This window comes from Stenella coeruleoalba (genome assembly GCF_951394435.1).
Source record: "Stenella coeruleoalba genome assembly, chromosome: 3".
NCBI classification, from domain to species: Eukaryota; Metazoa; Chordata; class Mammalia; order Artiodactyla; family Delphinidae; genus Stenella; species Stenella coeruleoalba.
The window spans coordinates 110043127-110063445 of record NC_137148.1 but is presented as its reverse complement, the minus strand read 5'-3'; the positions used below and the strand labels follow the sequence as shown (position 1 = coordinate 110063445).

The 20319-nt window shown below is 41.0% G+C and overlaps 1 protein-coding gene across 1 annotated transcript in view; it reads right to left on the bottom strand.

Moving 5' to 3' along the window:
* HSPA4 (heat shock protein family A (Hsp70) member 4) overlaps positions 1 to 20295 on the bottom strand; it is a 42689-nt gene extending 22394 nt beyond the window's left edge. Inside the window, exons 1-5 of the mRNA XM_079918970.1 lie at positions 19906 to 20295; positions 9424 to 9481; positions 7221 to 7361; positions 5261 to 5383; positions 162 to 261 (exon numbers count right to left, since the gene is read on the bottom strand). Of these exons, the coding sequence (XP_079775096.1) occupies positions 162 to 261; positions 5261 to 5383; positions 7221 to 7361; positions 9424 to 9481; positions 19906 to 20012 (529 nt within the window). The 5' untranslated portion in view covers positions 20013 to 20295. The remainder of the gene's footprint in view (positions 1 to 161; positions 262 to 5260; positions 5384 to 7220; positions 7362 to 9423; positions 9482 to 19905) is intronic.
* Between the last annotated feature and the right edge of the window lie 24 nt (positions 20296 to 20319).

Sequence of the window (20319 nt, the reverse complement as noted above, 5' to 3'; positions counted from 1 at the left end):
CAGGTGAACTCTTCACAGAATGTGACAGAGTATCCAAAAATACTATGACACACAGGTGGTAAGTGCTCCAAGCAAAACAGGGAACAAGAAACCCTAGGGTTTTAAGATTTCACAACCTTCAAGATGGAGTAAGTCAAGAATTTCAGTTAATAATCTCTTACCTGCAGTAGTTTCATTCATTAATCGAAGGCAATTGAGACCAGCAATCTGTGTTGCATCCATCACTGACCGTCTTTCTGCATCAGTATAGAAACAAGGAACCTATAAAAAAATTTGAAAGTTTACTGTATTATGGAGATCCCTCATTTAAAATATACCTGTCAAACAACAGTAAAATCCAGAAACGTCCTCAAATACTTACAGCAATTTATTCTGTATATGACCAAGGAAGTATTTCAAACCAGTAGGAGAAAGCTGGACTATTCAGTGGTCTTGGGACAAATGGACAGCCATACAGAAAAAATAATAAAGTTGTATCCTTACTATACACCTAATACCAAAATATATTTCAAATCAAAATTTTAAATGTTTTTTAAAAATCATGAGTACCATAATAAAAGGGAATCTTTACCGTCAAAGAAAAGATGGAATTTTCTAAATATAACACAAAACCCAAAAGAACCGGCAGGTCAAGGCGGGAGTCCGCCAGTGGCCAGTGCTGGGTCCCAAGCCGGGGCCGGGAGATCAGTGGCACACCTGGGCCAAGGGCTGCAGCGGGCAGGGCTGCTCGCTGCCTCTCGCTCGCCTGGCAGCAACAACGGCAGACATCAGTGAGGCCCGTGGGGACTGGAGGCGCAGCCCGGTGGGTGGGACGTACAGCTGTCCCTGGCTCGCTCAACCTGCGTGATGCTTTTCTCGCCAACAGTGGCTGGGTTTCACTACCTTCAAGATCTTCGTGCACCTGGCTGGCCCTGTTGGTGTTCTCTGTGCTACTGACCCTGCGTGTGGACAGCCTGGCTCCAAGCCTCTCCTGGTGAAACGTGTCTGTGCCCTTCTTCGCCGCTAACAGGCTCAGCACCTACTTCCCCACTATCATCTCCGTGCATCTCTTCCAGGACGGGGAGAGAGAAGCAGCTGGCCATGCTCAGCCTTTTCTGGGTCCTTAGAGTTCTTAGCCTCAAGTTCATTTTCAAGATGTTATTATGCCAGAAGCTGGTGGAGCAGACTCGAGAGCTCTCCTTTGACCTGATCAAGTCTCTAGTCTTCATTCTCCTGAAGCTGCTCTTGACCTGCACCTGCTGGGTCAACCAGCCTTGCAGAGGATAAGCTATTGACAGAATGCCCAAGCTGAAGTCCCTCTTCAACCACACCACTGAAGAAGTCTGGGTCTGAAAGCCACCTGTGCCCTGCTGAGTACCCACTTTTCTCTGTACTGATCATGTCTGAAATAGTTGCCTCAGCAGGGCTACAAAGAGCAGCCTTGATCCTTAAAATGTATTCCCTCTTGGACTTCCCTGGTGGTCCAGTGGTTAAGACTCCGCACTTCCACTGCAGGGGGCACAGGTTCGATCCCTGGTCGGGGAAGTTCCACATGCCACATGGTATGGCAAAAAAAAAAGTATTCCCCTTTATTTCATGCTTTGAATAACTAATCCTAAAATGAGATCCTGATAAGAGTCCCAGGCCAGACAGTCCTGAACTCCTCTGACAGTTGTAAACTGCATATAAGTAAAATGTTCTGATGAGCTCTGAATATTTTCATGGATCCTGGGAAAGTACCCATTGTGCAAAGGCTGCCAAGCTGGACTTGGGGTTTCCCCTGGGTAGCAGCACTGACCTGGAAGCGCACTGCTCCAGCCCCCAAGACAAGACTTCCTTAGATGCTTGAGCTCTAAAAAGTGTAAACCAGCTTGTGAATCCTCCCCTGTGCCACTGGGGAAAATGGTCCTTTCTTCATTCCAGCCCAGGCAGACAAGAGTATGTTGAATAAGCATAATTGGGACTCTCTCTGGAGACTTGAAAAGAACTTGCTTTCAAGGCGCAGCTTGGGTTCCTATCCCAGCAGATGGCAGTGCCACGACTTTTCCACCACCCTGTGGCCAGCACTGTTAGCACACTGAGACAGATTTAGGCATCCCTAAGGGATCAGAGGGAGGGTAGGTGCTCTGATGCTCATAGGCACTGAGACCTACAAACACTAAGTTTACAAATGGTCTCAGCCCACCGAACTAAGGTCTTTGGTTTGATGTCAGGTGCCAAATGAGAACATCTGCTGAGATAAAAATAAGAGAATGTTTTGCTGGGGAAGAGAAGAAAAGAAAAAGGCGGGGAGGGGGGTTGATACATTTGACTCATTAAAAAATTCTAATGACCAAATGGGGAAAAATATTTGCTACTCACATCATAAAACAGCAAAGAGTTAAACTCTCTAATATTCGAAGAACTACAAATCAAAATAAAGACCATACACTCAAAATAAAATGAGGAAAGGATAGGAACATTTCACAAAAAGCAAAATACAAAATGGTTCATAAATTTTAAAATGTTCTAGCTTACCTAAAGAGTAAATATCAGCATTAAAATCACACACACTTTGCTATGATTATTTATCTATCAGAATTATTTAATATACCAATAAGCTGTGCTGGTGAGGCTGTGGTCAAACAAGCCCTCTCAGGCATCTGATATAAGTGTAAATCAGCACAAATTCTCTAAAGGGCAATTAAACAACAGCTGTTGAAGTTTAAAATACACATATCCTTTGTCCCAGCAACTGCACTTCTAGGAATTTAGCCTATAACCTACAAACTTATCACATAAGAGCAAAATGATACTTGTTAAAGTTTACTCATTGTAGTATTCTTTGCAATTAAAAAAAAAATCTGGAAGCAACCTGGATGTCCAACAAAAAGAGACTAGTTAAACAGATTATGGTACACATAAACTGCGACACTGCTCCACTAAAAGGAACGAAGCACCTCTTTACTGCTATGGAACATATATAAGGTAAATTGTCCAAAATATACTAAAAGAAAAATGAAAGTAAAAAAGGACCTATACATATTTGCCTGGGTACATAAAAACCTCTGGAAAGATCTGTAACAGGGTGGTAAAACTGGTAACCTCTAGGAAGGAAAATCTACTTTACTAGGTAACAGATGTGCTAAAGCTTCCCATATACCCTTTTACACATTTCATTTGATTTGAACACGAGGGCTACTATTACCTTCCCCCAAAAATAAAGCTTATATTTTAACAATAATCAGTTTATAAATAAAGCAAAATCCACCCAGGCCTTATTTACATAGCAATCAGATATACCATAGTACCAAAATCTAGAGCAATGACTGTGCAGAGAAGACTGTGCAGAAAAGAGTTCACAGAGGCCAGAGACCACTATCCTTAGGCCCGATGGCAAGGTTGGCCCTTTTCTGCATCTAGGAATCTGAATGATAAATAGTTCCCTAAATCAACAGAAAAATTTCCCTAAATTATAAGAGTGGTTCACTGTGCCTAAACTGTACAATGTAGTTTATGCTTTACACTTAATTTGCTTCTGGAAGTCTGGAATTTCGGTACATGCAAGGCATAACATGCCTATGTGAATGACCTCCAATAGAAATCCTGGACTCCAAGGCTCAGGCAGAACTTTGCTGGTGTATGACATTTCATACGTTTTGTTACAACTTGCTGCTGGAGGAATTAAGCACTTCTGGTCTGACTCCAATGGAAGGTGACTCTTGGAAGCTTGTATCTGGCTTCCTCCAGACATTGTCCATGTATGTTTCCCCTTTACTGATTTTATTTTGCATCCTTTCACTATAATAAATCTTAGCCGTGAATATGGCTTTATTCTGAGTCCTGTAAATTCTCCTATCAAATCACCAAAACTCTTGAGGACCCCCAACACATAACTTAATTCATCACCTTTTAACTTGATCCCAAAAGCTGGAAAAGCCACTCAGGCAGTCTTGCCATTTTACATAAATTTTACTTCTAGGGCTTCCCTGGTGGCGCAGTGGTTGAGAGTCCGCCTGCCGATGCAGGGGACACTTGTTTGTGCCCCGGTCTGGGAAGATCCCACATGCCGCGGAGTGGCTAGGCCCGTGAGCCATGGCCGCTGAGCCTGCGCGTCCGGAGCCTGTGCTCCACAACGGGAGAGGCCACAGCAGTGAGAGGCCCGCATTCCGGGGAGGGAAAAAAAATAAAAAAAATTTTTTACTTCTACATGGAGCAAAATTCAGAATCAAAGTTAGGGCGGTAGATGGGGGGAAATGGGGACAAATCACCAAGTCCAACAGAGATTTGGGGGAAGGCAGAAACCATCTAAGAAATACAGTGCCTGTATTGAATCTGAGCTCTTTAAGGGAAGTAGCATTCTTATTCTTTGCATCTCCAAAATGTGGGTTATGAGCCATAAGCCAATTCTTCCTGACAAATGTCAGTACTACTTTACTAGATAGCCTAGAACCAAGGAATCCATCAGTCAAAAAACTGTGAGGTGAAATAAGCCACCTAACAGTGCTTGCTTTGACAACCAATGCACCAAAATTAAGACAAAAGATGCCAGTAAACAACAAGGTCCTACTGTACAGCACAGGGAACTATATCCAATATCCTGTGACAAACCATAATGGCAAAGAACATACATATGTGTAACTGAATCACTTTGCTGTAGAGAAGAAATTAACACAACACTGTAAATCAACTATACTTCAAAAAAAATTTTTTTTAATAAACAAAAATTTTAAAAGGCATAGGAGGCCAAAGAGCTAAAATATCAGATAACAGCGGCAGAATGAGGAGATTCATTGGAAAGGCCAATACAACCACCCAAATTTCAACAGTCCCTATGGACTTCACCATACTACAAGCACAAAGCTACAAACAGCCAGGCTTCCATCTAAATAGGGAAATGGAAAAGACAAGATCAAGTCTACTGCTGCCTTGCCTTTAGTGCTAGATACAAAAACAGCAAAGATACAGAGATAGAAATGAAGAAAAAAACAGCATTTCTAACTGAGAGTATTCAACTAATTCAACAAACATGTGTCTACCATGTGCCAGGCACTATGCTAGGTGCTAGAAGGAATCCAGGAAGAAGTGGGCTGAGATAAGCCTTTAAACAGACAGAATAACAGAATCATGAGCAAAAACTAGGGGGCAGAAAAAAATATTCAAGAATATGAGAACTAGTTTGATGAATTCTTAAAATAACCATTACCACCTAAGACAAAAAGCAATTTTATTTTCAATTAATAGCTTTCTTCTTTCTGCTTCTTCATGCAAGATCCCAATAATGTATAGGGATCAAACTCACCGAAACAACACAGTCCACAACAGGCTTCTTAAGAACACTTTCCGCTGTCTCCTTCAGTTTGGACAAAAGCATGGCAGTCACTTGCTCCGTGGTAAAATTTCGCTCTTCCTCCATGTATTTCACCTGCAATAAAAAACCAAAAGGATCTAAACTTAATACTTCTTCATGTCCTAAAAACCTAAAATGAATAATCTCTAAATCATCAATGGAACATTAACTCAGGAAGGAATTAAGAAAGCTAGTTTTAGAAGCGAAAACAACTTGAAGGTCACTTTTAGCTTTTTAATATGCTTGTCAAGCATGATACCTGGAGATGAGGACCACTATGTAAATGGCACGTTGTGACCACCAACAAAACTTGAAGACAATTACCTGGGCAGAAGCAAATTGGTATAGCTCACTATGACCCACACTGTCCCTCCATAAAGGGATCTGGTGGTGGAAACTATTTTACCATCTGACGTACTGTGTGTATTTTACTTTGTTTACTGTGTTGACTTTATGATCATCGTCCCAATTAGGATCCAATCTAACGCAATGGTTTTTGTCAGATTTGTTCACTGTCATAGCCCCAACACGGAGGACAAACTTGACACAATAAATACGTGTTGAATTAAAGAATAAACAACAAACAAAGCTTCAAGATATCCTAAACCTGGATAAAGGTATGCAACTTTGACAACAGTTACAAACTTTAAATGTTGAAAAGACTGCCTAAGTAAGATAAGGTCCTATTCCACATGCCCATACTCCCCAAGTACAACCCAGACCAGAAAATGTCACTTTCTTCTTTTAGTTCCTGCTCCAACTCAACCTGAACACCACCTTCTCACTCCCCAGTCCAACCATAATTTATTCTGGTTTAGAATTTAACAGTGTCTCACTTTATTGCATGATAAAGATCGGAAAATAACCCTCCCAGTGAGCCTCTTTCAAAGCTACCTCTTCTTCCCTCATTTAAGTCTTTGTCAATTCCTCCAAGCTCATACTTGGATCCACTTGTTCCCAGGTCTTCTCCCTAGTCTCTTTCTCCTTTGGCACTTGTAACGCTTCTGACTAAATCTGCCAATACGCATCCTATTTCTTTCTTGACTATAAGTATCCCCCATTTCCTCAGCTCCCTTTCCTTTTTTCCTCCTCTGCACTCCATATTTATCCATTAGCAGGCCCATTCAAACTGTACTAAAATTATTGCTGAAAATACCATAAGTAAACCCGTGATCATTTTTCAGTTATCAAAATTCTTCACTTCCAAATTCAACTGAATTCTCAGCTACAATGGCACAATTAACTACCTTTTCCCCACAATTCTCATCATCTCTTGGATTTTGAACCTGTTCCCATGATCCTTATTTCTACAAATGGGGTGTCTCAAACACCACATTTCCTCTCTCTAAACTCAGTTGCCTGAAAAGCTCAAACAACCTTCTGGATTCCTCTTACCACCTGAGTGCAAGAGAGACAAATGTGTTCACCGTACCCATCCCTCAGCCTCTAATCTTTTTTGTATGATCAGTTCACTGCATGCTTCACAAAGAGACTCTCCTAGATGGTGCAGAGATAGCAAAGACTAAACTCCATTTTCCCCAAAAGAACAACACCTTTCCAATCCTACTGTCAAGAGTATGACCACATATCTGGCGGTGACTTTAAAGTGTTGATTTCTTTGCCTGCTCCTCCGGAAGTCATTCACTAAAATCATACCAGCAAGACTGCTGCATTAGTCAACAAGACAAGTAGCAACTTCACATCATTACCACCTATCTGTCCAACCCCTATTAACAGTGCCACCTATGACTCCCAAATAAAATCCAGATTATTCAAAAACTGCCAATGGTCTTTACTAGCAAAAGACTTTCCAAAGCATTTGTAACCATTTTCATTACAACTTGAAAGTAGAATGGTATAATATACAATGACCTGTATTTCAATCATTAAGGTATTATCTTGAAAACCTTACCTTTATACCTGTTAACCCAGTGGGCAACTGCACAATATCATATGCAAGTTTAGATTTTTCTGCCTCCACAAATGGATCAGAGAATGCTCGGCCATGGAATCTTTTAAATCCTTGGACTGTGTTCTTTGCATTGGATATTACCTAAGAAAAAGTGTATCAGAGTCAAAGAGTGGAAAGACTAATAGCAATGAAATTATGAAAAAAAAAATTCAACAATCTCAGGATTAAATTAGAATCATTTTCCTTCTGAGTTAGTTTTCTTTAGCACTAAACCTTTCTGAACGATGCCTGCTAGCTTGTGAAGTGAGGAGTGAGGGACCTGTACAGGTCACATGCAGGGCTAGGACCGGAGCCCAGATTGCCTTACTTCCTCATGAAGACAGGTCATTACCCTTATAAAAGTATTCTCTGTTCTTAAACTTCTAACAAACATTTACATAAAATAATTTTTATCTTTTAAAAACTACCCGTAGTTTGTTATTTGAACTTTCCAGGGGCCAATCTGGCAGTATGTATCAATTCAGTTATTCTAGTGAAGAAAACTTACCATAATGGAAAAAAAGATGACACTAAGCCCACAAAGCTAATGCAAATAAACTGATAGAGCATTATTTATCACAGCAGAAAACTGCAAAGAGCCTAGAGGGTAAATGACAGGAGAATGGGTAAATAAATTATGGCATATCCATACAATGGTTAATATTATTTTAGAAGTCTGGAGACAAGTATCTATATGATATGATGTCACTTTCTTGGGGTGGGGAGAAAAACATTTATATGCTTAGAAAGAGTACAAAAGGTTACACATTAAGATATTAACAGTGATTTTTGGATAATGGTAGTATGCTAACTTCTAAATTCCTCACACTTTTACATCTATATTTTCTAATTTCTCTAGAATAAAGTATTATAATTTATGGGAAAAAATGCTGGCAAAGGACATTCAAAAAATTTCAGAATGAACTTCTGCTTAAGACTTATAGGCTCCTCTTCCCAATGCAGAAGTTAAGTGCAACAAGTCCCAAGGAAGAACAGCAGAGCTCCTCTGCATCAGCAATGTCAAAAGGCACAAACAGAAGTTCTTTTGTAAAACAATATGAGGGCTCCAAAGTCAGGCCCTGTTTCAGTAAGCTGCCAAGTAGAAACTCAGTATCACAATAACTATGTCAACCTAGAACTAGGCAGCCAGTTTAGTACAATAACTATTCTCAATAATGAAAGCAAGTTTAAAAACAGGAAGAATTCACTGGACTTTTAGAAGGAAAGACGTTTCAAAACAGCTCTGTACTTGCTATCTACTGTCTCCTAAAACATGTTGAACTTTCTGAAAATGAGATTATAAAACACCCAATTTAATTAAATTGGCCAAGCACAATTTTCTTGGGCTTATAAATCTTAGGCGCTGCCTGGTCCAGAAAAAGAAACAGTTATTCATTCTATACGTTGCTCCAGATTGAACTATTAAAACATCTAACATGCAACTCCTTAATTTTACAGCAACCTCAGACACTCAGGGAAATAGAACTCTTCAGGTTCTGCTGCTCTGGTTACAGAGGAACCAGCAAATATGTCAGGTTCCTGGTTTAAAAGTAAACTAATGGTAAGTGTGCTTCTACAAGTATGTTTTCCTTCCTTGAGAACCTTGATCAACACTGACCTTAAATATGAATATGATGAAGACAGAACAAGACACTTTAACGAGCATTTAAAATACCCAGGAAAGGGCTTCCCTGGTGGCGCAGTGGTTGAGGGTCCGCCTGCCAATGCAGGGGACGTGGGTTTGTGCCCCGGTCCGGGAGGGTCCCGCATGCCGCGGAGCGGCTAGGCCTGTGAACCATGGCCGCTGAGCCTGCGCGTCCGGAGCCTTTGCTCCTTAACGGGAGAGGCCACAGCAGTGAGGAGCCCACGTACCACAAAAAAATAAAATAAAATAAAATACCCAGGAAAAAATTTAAAAAATAAAATACCCAGGAACAAGCAAACATCCTAGCACTTTGCATTAAACAGATTATACATGTTCATGCTATTTTAAAAAGCTATTTGCTTCTCACTCAAGTACGTTAAGAAGGATCAGGTTCATCTCTCAGTTGTACACCCAGGGGCTCACAGTGGTGGGCACATAATGGGCACTGAAATACTTGCTGAATGGGAAGGATGGACAAACCACAGAAGAAAGTCACTTTAGGGAAAAACAAAGTTCTACCTGGCTTTTAGCTGCTGCTCCAATTGAACGATTCTTAGGACCAAAAGAAATGCAAGCCCTAGAAGACAAAACAAACATTTAAACATCAAACCTTACTGCAATTATTACATCCAAAACCAAAGCAGGCAAGGACTTCCCTGGTGGTCCAGTGGTTAAGACTCCGCGCTCCCACTGCAGTGGGGGGGAAGGTTCGATCCCTGTTTACGGAACTAAGATCCCAAAAGCCTCGCAGCACAGCAAAAAAATCTGCTTAGCCGAAAAGCCCTATTTTTGTTAACTGCACACAGTAAGTCTATGATTTTGACCTTTCTACTGAGTAAACTGTCCATGTAATGCGCTGCTTCTTAGAATAATGGGAGTTCATCACTTAGATGTTGAAGTACAAGTTTGGTATGACCATCTGTCTGAAATACTGGAGAGAGGTGGACTAACCAGTCTCCACTGTCCTCTAATTCTTCAAGTCTGGTGTTCAAAATTCCAATATAAAATAGTATACCCTCATATCAATACATCAATAAAATGTTCTTTGTGTTTAGAACAGCTCATAACTTCACCAAGAGAATAGTCTATAAACCCTGAAAACAACGCTTGTCCTATTGTGAATATTGAATACATAAAAAGTTATTTTTCTAGAACTAGTTTCCAAGGACTCAATTTCTTTTTTTTTTTTTTAAAGACTCAATTTCTGACAAGGAACTTCATTCCCACTTCTGAACACATTCTTCCAAATCAATTCATACACTGCCTGCTGGTTTGATGTATATGCTGCTTATTTTAGAAAGCAAAATTGAAACTTGCTTAAAGGTATAAACACTTTAAAACACTGTGTTTAAGCTTAAAAAGTCAGTTATTTTGGAGTTGATGTTTTTGCTATCATGGCCTCCATGCTTCCCCCTGTTTTTCACTCTGGAACCTTGGATATATTTGTCATCTCCCTTTCCAGTAGCTGATTTCTCTCAAGCTAAAATAAGATCAAATTCACCCATGCCACCCCCAAAAAATCCAAAAGACAAAGCTCTTCCCAGAGTCCATTTCTCCCTCAGGTTAGTAAAGCCTTCTCTTCCTCCTACTTAATAATAATGACTGCATAAATTGCCTATATGCACCATCTCATTTAATCCTCATAAGCACCCTATCTTATTCCCACTTTATAGGAGAGGAAACTGAGTCCAAAAAGGTATTAATAAGTAAATTTGTCCAGAGTCATACAATCTGAAAGCAATGGGCGTCAGGACTATAGATCGTTTCTCCATACTTCACACTCTAGCTAGCTTTGACCCTCTCTCTATCCCCCCTGGACCCCTAATTCTTCGAATTTAGTGGAACGAGTAAGAATAAGAGCTCTGCAGCCATACTGCCTTGGTCCAAATCTGACCGCACTAGATGACCTACTAATTAAGTAGAACTGTTTTACTTAAACTTACCAGCCTTGTACAAACTGGCAGAATGCTCAGCCTCTCTGTGCCTCAGTGGTCCTTTCCAAACAATGGTGCAAGAGTCCCTGTGAGCCAATCTCCCAGAAAAGTTACAAGCAGCTATGCCCTGAATAAATGACACAGCCTGGAATTTCATCAGATTTCCTATGAGCCCTAAGCTCTATGGGCCTAGAACATGCTGAGGGGTAGCCCCTCTAGAGCACAGGTATCAAGCTCAGCCTTTCTGCAAATATACCACCTATCACTTAAAAAAAAAAAAAATCCTGAGTACCACTTAAATGTCTCCCCTATTACAGCCCTTTAGGAAATTGCCCACCGTAATCTTACCTACTCCATTCACCCTGTCCACTCCTTCTAGCCTATGCATGCAAACCTACATCTTTCTAAAAGCCACCAGATCTGAATTTCTAACATGCATCCCACCAATAACTCAATCCCAACATAACTAAAAGCCAACATTATTTATCTTCCATTGTTTCCTGCAGCCCTGTTTTCAAGCCTTCATCTCCTCAAAACAATACTAGCTCTAAGAATGAAAAAATTAATGTTCCCAACTTTATTGTATGTCTGTTGAAGGGTTAATTTCCTATTCTACCTTGGTAACTCTGAATCTGTCTTGCTTCTAATTACCTTCCAAACAAAAACATTACCAGCAAATAGGGTCCAGATTCCGTAATGTAGAACCTAAGGCCTCTCACAATCCCAACCCCACCCCCATTTTCCAGGTGCAATCTCAAGCACACAGTGCCCCAACACAAGTCAAACAGTCTTCCAATCCTCCTGCTTTGCTCTACCACTTTTGCCACCTGAAATGCCCTGGTCCTTCTAAATCTCACTCATTCTCCAGAGACATCACACACTTGTGATGCCTTCCCAATCCCTCTCAAGTAAAACTTGTTACTACCTCTTAAAACTTATTAGACTTGGCTTAAAACTTACTGGACTTTGGGCAATGTGAATGTAGAACATTTCCATCATCACACAATGTTCTACTGTACGGAGCTGCTCTAGGTAATATTCTCTTTGAAGTCAGTTAACATTTTTACTTACTCTTAAAATCTACATCTGCCTTAGAAGTAATAGATAGGAAATGGTTCGTATATCTTGAAAAGCTAAATAAAAGTTTGTCTCAGTTCAAATTATTCATCCTTTTATTCGTCTATATATGCACACACTACAAACAGTTCCCAACTTCTTACAAAGCAATCAAATGTAACTAATGGAACATCAATCTTTACCACATAATATGGCAATTACACCTCAAACAAGGCATAACTCTTGCAAAGTATGGGCAGAATTCACACTTTTCTTATCGTATTATAGAAAATCATTAATATATTATTACATAATTCTTACATTCTAAAAAAAGTTCTATAACAAGCCAACTAGTACATTAAAGAAAGGAATCCTTAGCTTTTCCACTTTATGGTCAATTTGATTGAGTTGAACACATGTACAGTAAAAAGAGCTCAGGCTCTAGAATTAGACAGTATGGGTCTGTATGAATCCCTTCTCTACCTTTCTAGCTGTGTGACCTGTTAATTAACTGCTCTGAAATTCAATTTGTTCATCTCTAAAATGGGGGAAATTACCGCACCTATGTAATATGGTTGCTATAAGGATTAAATTTGTTGATCCACTTTTAAAGGACATTTATCAGAGACTGGCACATCATAAATAACATTATATATTACTAAATCTCCAATGAAACCTTGGTCTGAGTTTCATACAAAAAATATATACCGGGACTTCCCTGGTGGCGCAGTGGTTGAGAGTCCACCTACCGATGCAGGGGACGCAGGTTCGTACCCCGGTCCAGGAAGACCCCACGTGCCGCGGAGCGGCTGGGCCCGTGAGCCATGGCCACTGAGCCTGAAGCCTAAAGCCTGTACTCCGCAACGGGAGAGGCCACGGCAGTGAGAGGCCCACGTACCGCAAAAAAAAAAAAAAAAAAAAATATATATATATACACACACACACACACACACATATATATACACACCAACTAGGGAGTTCCCTGGTGGCCTAGTGGTTAGGATTCTGGGCTTTCACTGCCATAGCCTGGGTCTAATCCCTGGTTGGGGAACTGAGATCCCACAAGACACAGGGCACAGACAAAAAAAGAAAAAAAAAAAAAAAAACAGAACAAACCAAAAATATACCAACTAGTTTGCTATGTAAATTGTGCTTCACCTTCTCAAACTATCCACTAAAACCCACTCAGCCATCTTTAAAATCATGAGGAATAAAAAGTTCTACCATTTCCTTTTCAAAAGGACAACTGAGGGCTTCCCTGGCGGCGCAGTGGTTGAGAGTCCGCCTGCCGATGCAGGGGACACGGGTTCATGCCCCGGTCCGGGAAGATCCCACATGCCGCAGAGCGGCTGGGCCCGTGAGCCATGGCCGCTGAGCCTGCGCGTCCAGAGCCTGTGCTCCACAACGGCGGAGGCCACAACAGTGAGACGCTCGCGTACCGCAAAAAAAAAAAAAGACGACGACTGAATGAGGGTAGATATGTTAAACAGCACAAATTGAAAGGGTTTTTTAAAGTAAAAGCTTACATAAAGAAATCTAATATTTAAATGTGAAAAAGGCCCAAAAAGATTACGTCAAATTTTAGGGCCAACGCTAGAACCTATTCCGTGCTTTCTAGTGCAAGCTCATCGTAGAAAATTAGAAAAGTGTAAAAAAGAACATAGGGATTATCAGTAACTCTACAACCAACACCCTCCTACCAGAGACGGCCATTACTATTTAGGTAAATACTGCTATGCAATCCTAATAAATTAAGTAATTCTTTTAAAAAGAGAAGCTAAATACCCCCATTAAGTTTGTTTCTCCTCAACAAACACTCTAAAAAATCTTCAGTGTCTGAATGATTCTGTCAGGATTTGGATAGGGAACAGATATTTAACGGAAATATGTATTGATACTATTTCCCACTCACCAGGAAATTCCAAATTTTCACATAGCCTGCATGCAATCCCTATGTAGGAAGCCTCTCTTTCATCCAAGCAGGTCAAGCTCCCTTGTCCCACGGCTTTCATTTTTGAGCCTTCATATGCCAGGCAGTGTGCTAAGCATTCTACACTTGATTCTCCCAAATACTCTAAGACAAGAACTATTACTGACCCAATTTTGTAAATGAAGAACTGAATAAAGGCAAGTTAATGTGCCCAGAAACATAACTAGTACTAGAGCTCAGGATTCAAAATCAGGACTACCAAACTCCAAGTCCCACACATACATTTTTTTTTTAACCTTTTTTTTTTTTTTTTTTTTGGCTGCATCCTCCTTGCAGCGCACAGGCTTCTCTCTAGTTGCAGCACGCAGGCTCCAGAGAACGTGGGTTCTGTAGTTTGCAGCACGCAGGCTCTGGCATTGAGGCGCCCAAGCTTAGTAGTTGTGGCGTGTGGGCTTAGTTGTTCCACTACACGTGGGATCTTAGTTCCATGACCAGGGATCGAATCCGCAACCCTTGCACTGGAAGGCAGACTCTTTACCACTGGACCACCAGGGAAGTCCCCATACATACTTTTGTACTGCCTACCAAACCCTCTAGATTTATTCCTACTTCTATACCTTCACCAGACTGTCCCAATCCTTTCTTCATGTATTCTAATCCTGTTTGCTCAAGTCCCACTCCTGCCTTTCCTTATCACTCTATCTCCCACAGATATGACTTGTCCTCTGAACTTGTATAATTAAGGTCTATATTTAATAACCTTGCCCATAATTGTACTCTCTATTCTTATTCTATTTACTGTTGCTTTACGTCATTCATATTTCCAACTAGAATGATTACATCTCCACAGCAGGACTCTATCTTACACTTCCTCTATACTTTTCACAAGGCCAAGTTAATGCTGCTAAAAATGGCAGTACTCAAGACACTTGCTACTTGACTGATATTACCTTTTCTCCATTCCAAATTACAGGCTGACATTACACAAAGTTAATTTAAATCAAGTTCAAAACTTTTCTGTTCTAATCTTTAAGTCCTAGAAATAATCATCTTTTTAAACCAGAGAATAGCCGTTGTTCTCTTTCCTGGGTAAAAGATACCACTGACCAAACATTTATGGATATTCTGATAGGATGTTATGAACAGCTGCAACCGGCACGGATCCTTAAAAGGTACAGTTTCACGTTTATAAGTGTGTGTAGGACCGCTCTCAGAATATTCAGACAGCTGTTACTCTAATTCAATTTCTTAAACAATATAAGAAAATGAGTTTTTCAGAGAACCTACAATAGTATTTAGACTATCAAATAAGAGAAGCAGGCAAGACTGGCATGGAAATGGTTATTAGGTTAATCAGACTACCCCACGGTCACTGCCTTAGCCCAGAGCTAGAAAATACCCAAAACAGTTGATATCGAACAGATCAAACAACTCATACTAGCAAGATATGCAGTTCCTTAAGAACCACAAACTCCTGAGTCAGTAAGATTTACACATTAAAAGCTACATATTTGATAAACCCTAAAGGCAAACTTCCATAGATTTAATTTTACTGTCCCAATATATGGTCCATTAATGAACAGAATTAATAAAATATACAAAAAGGTAATAATAACAATATGAGCAAATAATTGGGCAGTATTTACTATGTAACAGGCATTATGCTAAATATTTTATATAACTCATAATCCTCACAAACCCCAGTGAAACAGAGAAATCACTTACGTTCCTGGTGTAAATTAATCCCTTAAATTTTTGTAAAGTATTCTGGCAATAGGTACTGAAATTTTAAGCATATATATCCTTTCACCAATTTCACATCTTGAAATCTATCCAACAAAAATAAAAGTATTAACATGTAAACATAAATATAAAAGACTTGTTGAAGACTATTTCTAATTGCAAAAATTTAGAAACAACCTGAACATCTGAGGAAAGCATGTTAAAGCCATAGTATGGACTATTATGTACTTAAGGAGGTAAATTCATATTTACTGACTCTGAAAGATGTCTAAAATATAAGTGAAAGAAAATAATTACAAAATATAGTATGATCCTATTTGTTTATATGGGCACACACATCCCCACATATATTTGTAGAAGTCTAGAAAAAGTTATGCAAGGATAGACAGCAAACAGCAAATAATTAGAAACAATTTTACTTAGCACTTTATTTTTGTTGTTGTTGCTAAAGCAAACAAGTATTTTATGAAGTCAGAAAAAGTTTTAATTTAGGAAACCCAATTTAGAACCTGATGACATAAAGTTCCTGTAGATTACACCTACCAATTCTATATACAAAGTTGTATTTTAGTTCTTAAATGAGTCTAAGAAACTACTTTGATAACCTCAGTTAGACATGAGAAGTGTTAGCAATCTGAAGCTTTAGTTAACCAATCAACTTTCCTATTCACTGAAACCAAAAGATCCAGTCATCCTGACGCGCTTAGATCTACAACGTGTAAAGATATTCACTCCATAGAGGAACACTTTTCTTGCACAAATAAGGTATCAGATATTAATCTGCCAGTTAGCCAGAACCCACCTTACTTTCAGCTTTTGCTCCCAAGGGCAGTTATTAACAGACAATTTCATCTCTTCAAATTCCTAATATACTGTTTTATGAGGAACTAAGTCCATGAAAATGATAACTATTCATACACAAAATTATCTTCTTAGGTAACTCATATCTACCCTATAAATTTTGTACAGTACGGCCCAATTAACTCCTGTAATGTTTGGCAGTCCGTTAACATTTTTATTCCAAAGAAGCTTTAAGGTTGTACTCTTTCTAGTGTAATAATCCAACTAAATATAAAAATAGGCTTTCCATCTTATTCCAAAGCCTATGGTCATGAAATATCAACACGACACTCGTAAGTTAAAACTCCAAAGTTTATCTCTAAGCCGCCCACACTTTTCTCCCATGCTTCCACACTGGTGGAGAGCAACATAAACTCCCACGTGGACCAAATGATTGCAATATCCTCCTAAGCATCATCCGGCTTCTTCTCTTGCCCTTCTCAAATAAATTCGTTCTCCATAAAAAAGCCAATCACATCTTTAAAATATCAATTGGATCACCTCCCACAGCACCTAGATAAAAATCTTTAACATGATTTACAAAGCCCTGCCATAATCTAACCTGTCTTGCCTAACTTCTCTGCAGATTCAATTCACAGCATTTTTTCAAGTGGCTATAATCCTCTCAGTCTGTCAAGTGTGCCTCAGTTCTTCCTCACTTGCTATTCCTTCTGCCTGGAACAACTCTTCCTCGCTCCCACCACGAACCTCCATGGTAAAACCCTACTCATCCTCTGCGTTTCATCTTAAATGACACTTCTTTAAGAAGCACCTTCCATCACCACCCCATATCCAATTTAAATTAGGTCCCCGTCATTGCTTTCCGTACTTTCCCATCTGGACCTTTACCACAGTCAGTAATTACATATTTGTTTAGCATCTGGTTTTCTCCACTAGCCATGTCCATGATGGCAGGATCTTACTTGTTTATCAGAGTACCTTTAGTGCTTAGCACAACAGCTGGCATATTAGAAGCTACTCATTATCTGCTGAAATGAAAGGAAGCCTAAATTTGGTGGGAAAGCAAGGGTCTCTTCTAGGTAAGGCTCAACTGGCTCCTCAAAAATGGAATTCAAATCCTGTTGCACCCACAATTTTAAATGAGTTACTTTCACTATACCCAGCCCTCCAGAACCTGCATCTCATTCCACTCTCACACTAAAACAAACCTATCTCACATTCCCTGTGTACCTCTGAGATATAAATCCATTCTTCCATAATCACTACTTAAAAAAAAAAAAAATCAACCTTTCTGCCCACCATGTTCTACTTAGCCAAAGACTCCAACACAGAAATCTAAGCTAATCGAGATCACAGTTCAAAAACTACTTGGGGGCTTCCCTGGTGGTGCAGTGGTTGAGAGTCCGCCTACTGATGCAGAGGACACGGGTTCGTTCCCTGGTCCGGGAAGATCCCACATGCCGCGGAGCGGCTGGGCCCGTGAGCCATGACCGATGAGCCTGCGCTTCCGGAGCCTGTGCTCCGCAACGGGAGAGGCCACAACAGTGAGAGGCCCGTGTACCGGGGGAAAAAAAAAAAAAACTACTTGAATGTATGGCATCCCTCTAAGTTCCTGGAAATATAGGAACATGTAAGGAAAATTACTTTTAAGTATTTAAACATATATTCTTATCACAATTACATGGTGTATCTGGTCACCCATCAAATAGTCTTTGGGACAAATTTAACTGTGATCTGGGAAGATTAAATTCTTTTCTGAAACAACTCTTTCAGTTCCAAATAATGAGATTCATGGTAAAACTGCTGTAGTTACTATTTGTTTAAAGGAGAAAAGGGGTCATAAGAGTCTAAAAGAAAGGACAGGAATACTTCATTCCAATATTTGGAATTCTCTTACCTTTGGAGCTAAAGTATGTTCAATTCTAGCTGGGAAAAGACCAAAAAGTTACATGCCTAACTCAGTGCTCTAGCCCTCTTAATTTCTTGAGGAAAACTATCTCTACAGATGAAGCAAACTAGGATCCAGAGAGGAAAATAACAAATAGGAAATTAATGCTTAAATACTTAAAAACTTCATTGTACAATACACTTCCCTGGAAATACAAATTAGACCCAATGTTAAAAACTATTAAGATGGGAGGGTTGGGGATTGGGCTGTGACTGCTAATGAGTACAGGGTTTCTCTTGTGGGATGATGAAAATGTTTTAAAATTGTGTTGATGGTTGCACAGTTTTGTGTCTACACTAAAAACAAACTGTACACTTTAAAAGGGTAACTGCATGGTATGTGAATTATATCTCATTAGTTAAAAACTATAAATAAAATTGAGAAAGGAACATCAAACTGTGGTTTTGGATCTGGGATGGGTTTTGCGGGAAGCAAATGGGTTACGTCTAAAATAAGGGATAGAAATTTGATAAGTTTAAGGGAAATGTTGTCAGTCTTCTGGGTAGCTAATATCAGTCTGGTATAGGGAGCAATCGAGTTGGCCAGAAATTGCTCAAGAAGTGTAACAAAAGGTAGGGTGAAAAACGAGCCTTAAAACAGAGGCCCTTAATGAGACACAATGAGAACCTAGCAAATAACAGAAACTTCTTAAAGAGATTCTGTCCAAGAGGAAGACAATGGATTGAAAGGTGTCTCTACGTACAAGACTCTTACCCTATCCAAGGAAAGACCTGGGTCAGTCATGATTTCTTAGCGCTGTGTCTATACTGGCTCCATAACTTACCATAGGTTCTAAAAGTCAAAGTGAGCCCCTGAGTCATTCATTAACAATTGCAGCCAACACCCTGGTTGGAATGTATTACAGTGAAAGCGGAACGCTGTTAGGGATAGGTGCGCAAAGAATGACAGCAAAGAATGACCCAACATTCAGTTCAATATACTGAAGCGACGTGAAAAACCAAAGCGAATGCAAAAGGTATCCAAAAGGCATCGATTTTATTAAATCCTTTTCTGATATCTTTCCGCGCCAATCCTATCTGGAGATCTCTGGTGCTCCGACTCCCTCTCTTCCGGGCGCCACCCCACCCCCCACTCACGTGGGACTCCGGTCTCTGCACTGTCTTACCGCCTGCCGGCAGACGCCAGACCTGTTCAATTAAACTTTTATTAAGCTCCTGCTGTGTGCAAAGCTCCCAACTCTGTGCTGGGCTTTTGAGACGTCAGTACGCCCTGGGCCTATTATGTGCCCTCTAAAAGAGAATCTCGGTCCATCCCACATCCCGGGCCTGCCTTCCCCCCAGCTCCTACCCACAGCCTCCGCTGGTCCAAGTACCCACTCGGAGCCCTCGCTCGGCCGGCGGGCCACAGAAAAAAGGCCTCGCCCCTGGCGCAGACCCACACGGGGGGTCGCGGCCCCTAGTGACCTAAAACGCAGTGGGGGTCCACTACCCACCGGAGCCTCGGCTCGGAACGGAGGTGACTGCCCGGCCCGCGTTCCCCAAGCCGCGAGGGTCACAGACCCGAGCAAGCGCTACCTCCCCACCACCCCCCAACCCCCAGTGCACGCGGCTACCCTGGCCCACACTCACGGCGTGCAGCGGTCGCTGTATTCATTAGCGATCGTTTCGATGCCGCCGGCGCGGGCTACAGCGACGTAGCAGCTCTGGAACCCCAGATCTATGCCCACCACCGACATGGCGCCGGCTACAGCTAAGGCTCGAGCCCGGGTCCGGCCGGCAAGACAAGACACGGACCCCGGCGGGGCTGGCGCGCGTAAAGCGGGCCGCGTGGGCCAGGAAACTGGGGCTAGTGGGAGACGTGCGGAGGGCCACACAAGAGCCTAGGTTGTTAGAAGGAGGGCCGCAGCGGAGGACACTACTCAGGCCGGCTCCGGCTCAGCGGCCGCAGCCTGGGCGCCGGTAGCGGGGGCGGAGAAGATCTCGAAAGGTCTCGTCGCTACGAGAGTAAAGAAGCAGCGCGAGAACTGAGAGGGAATGTTCTCG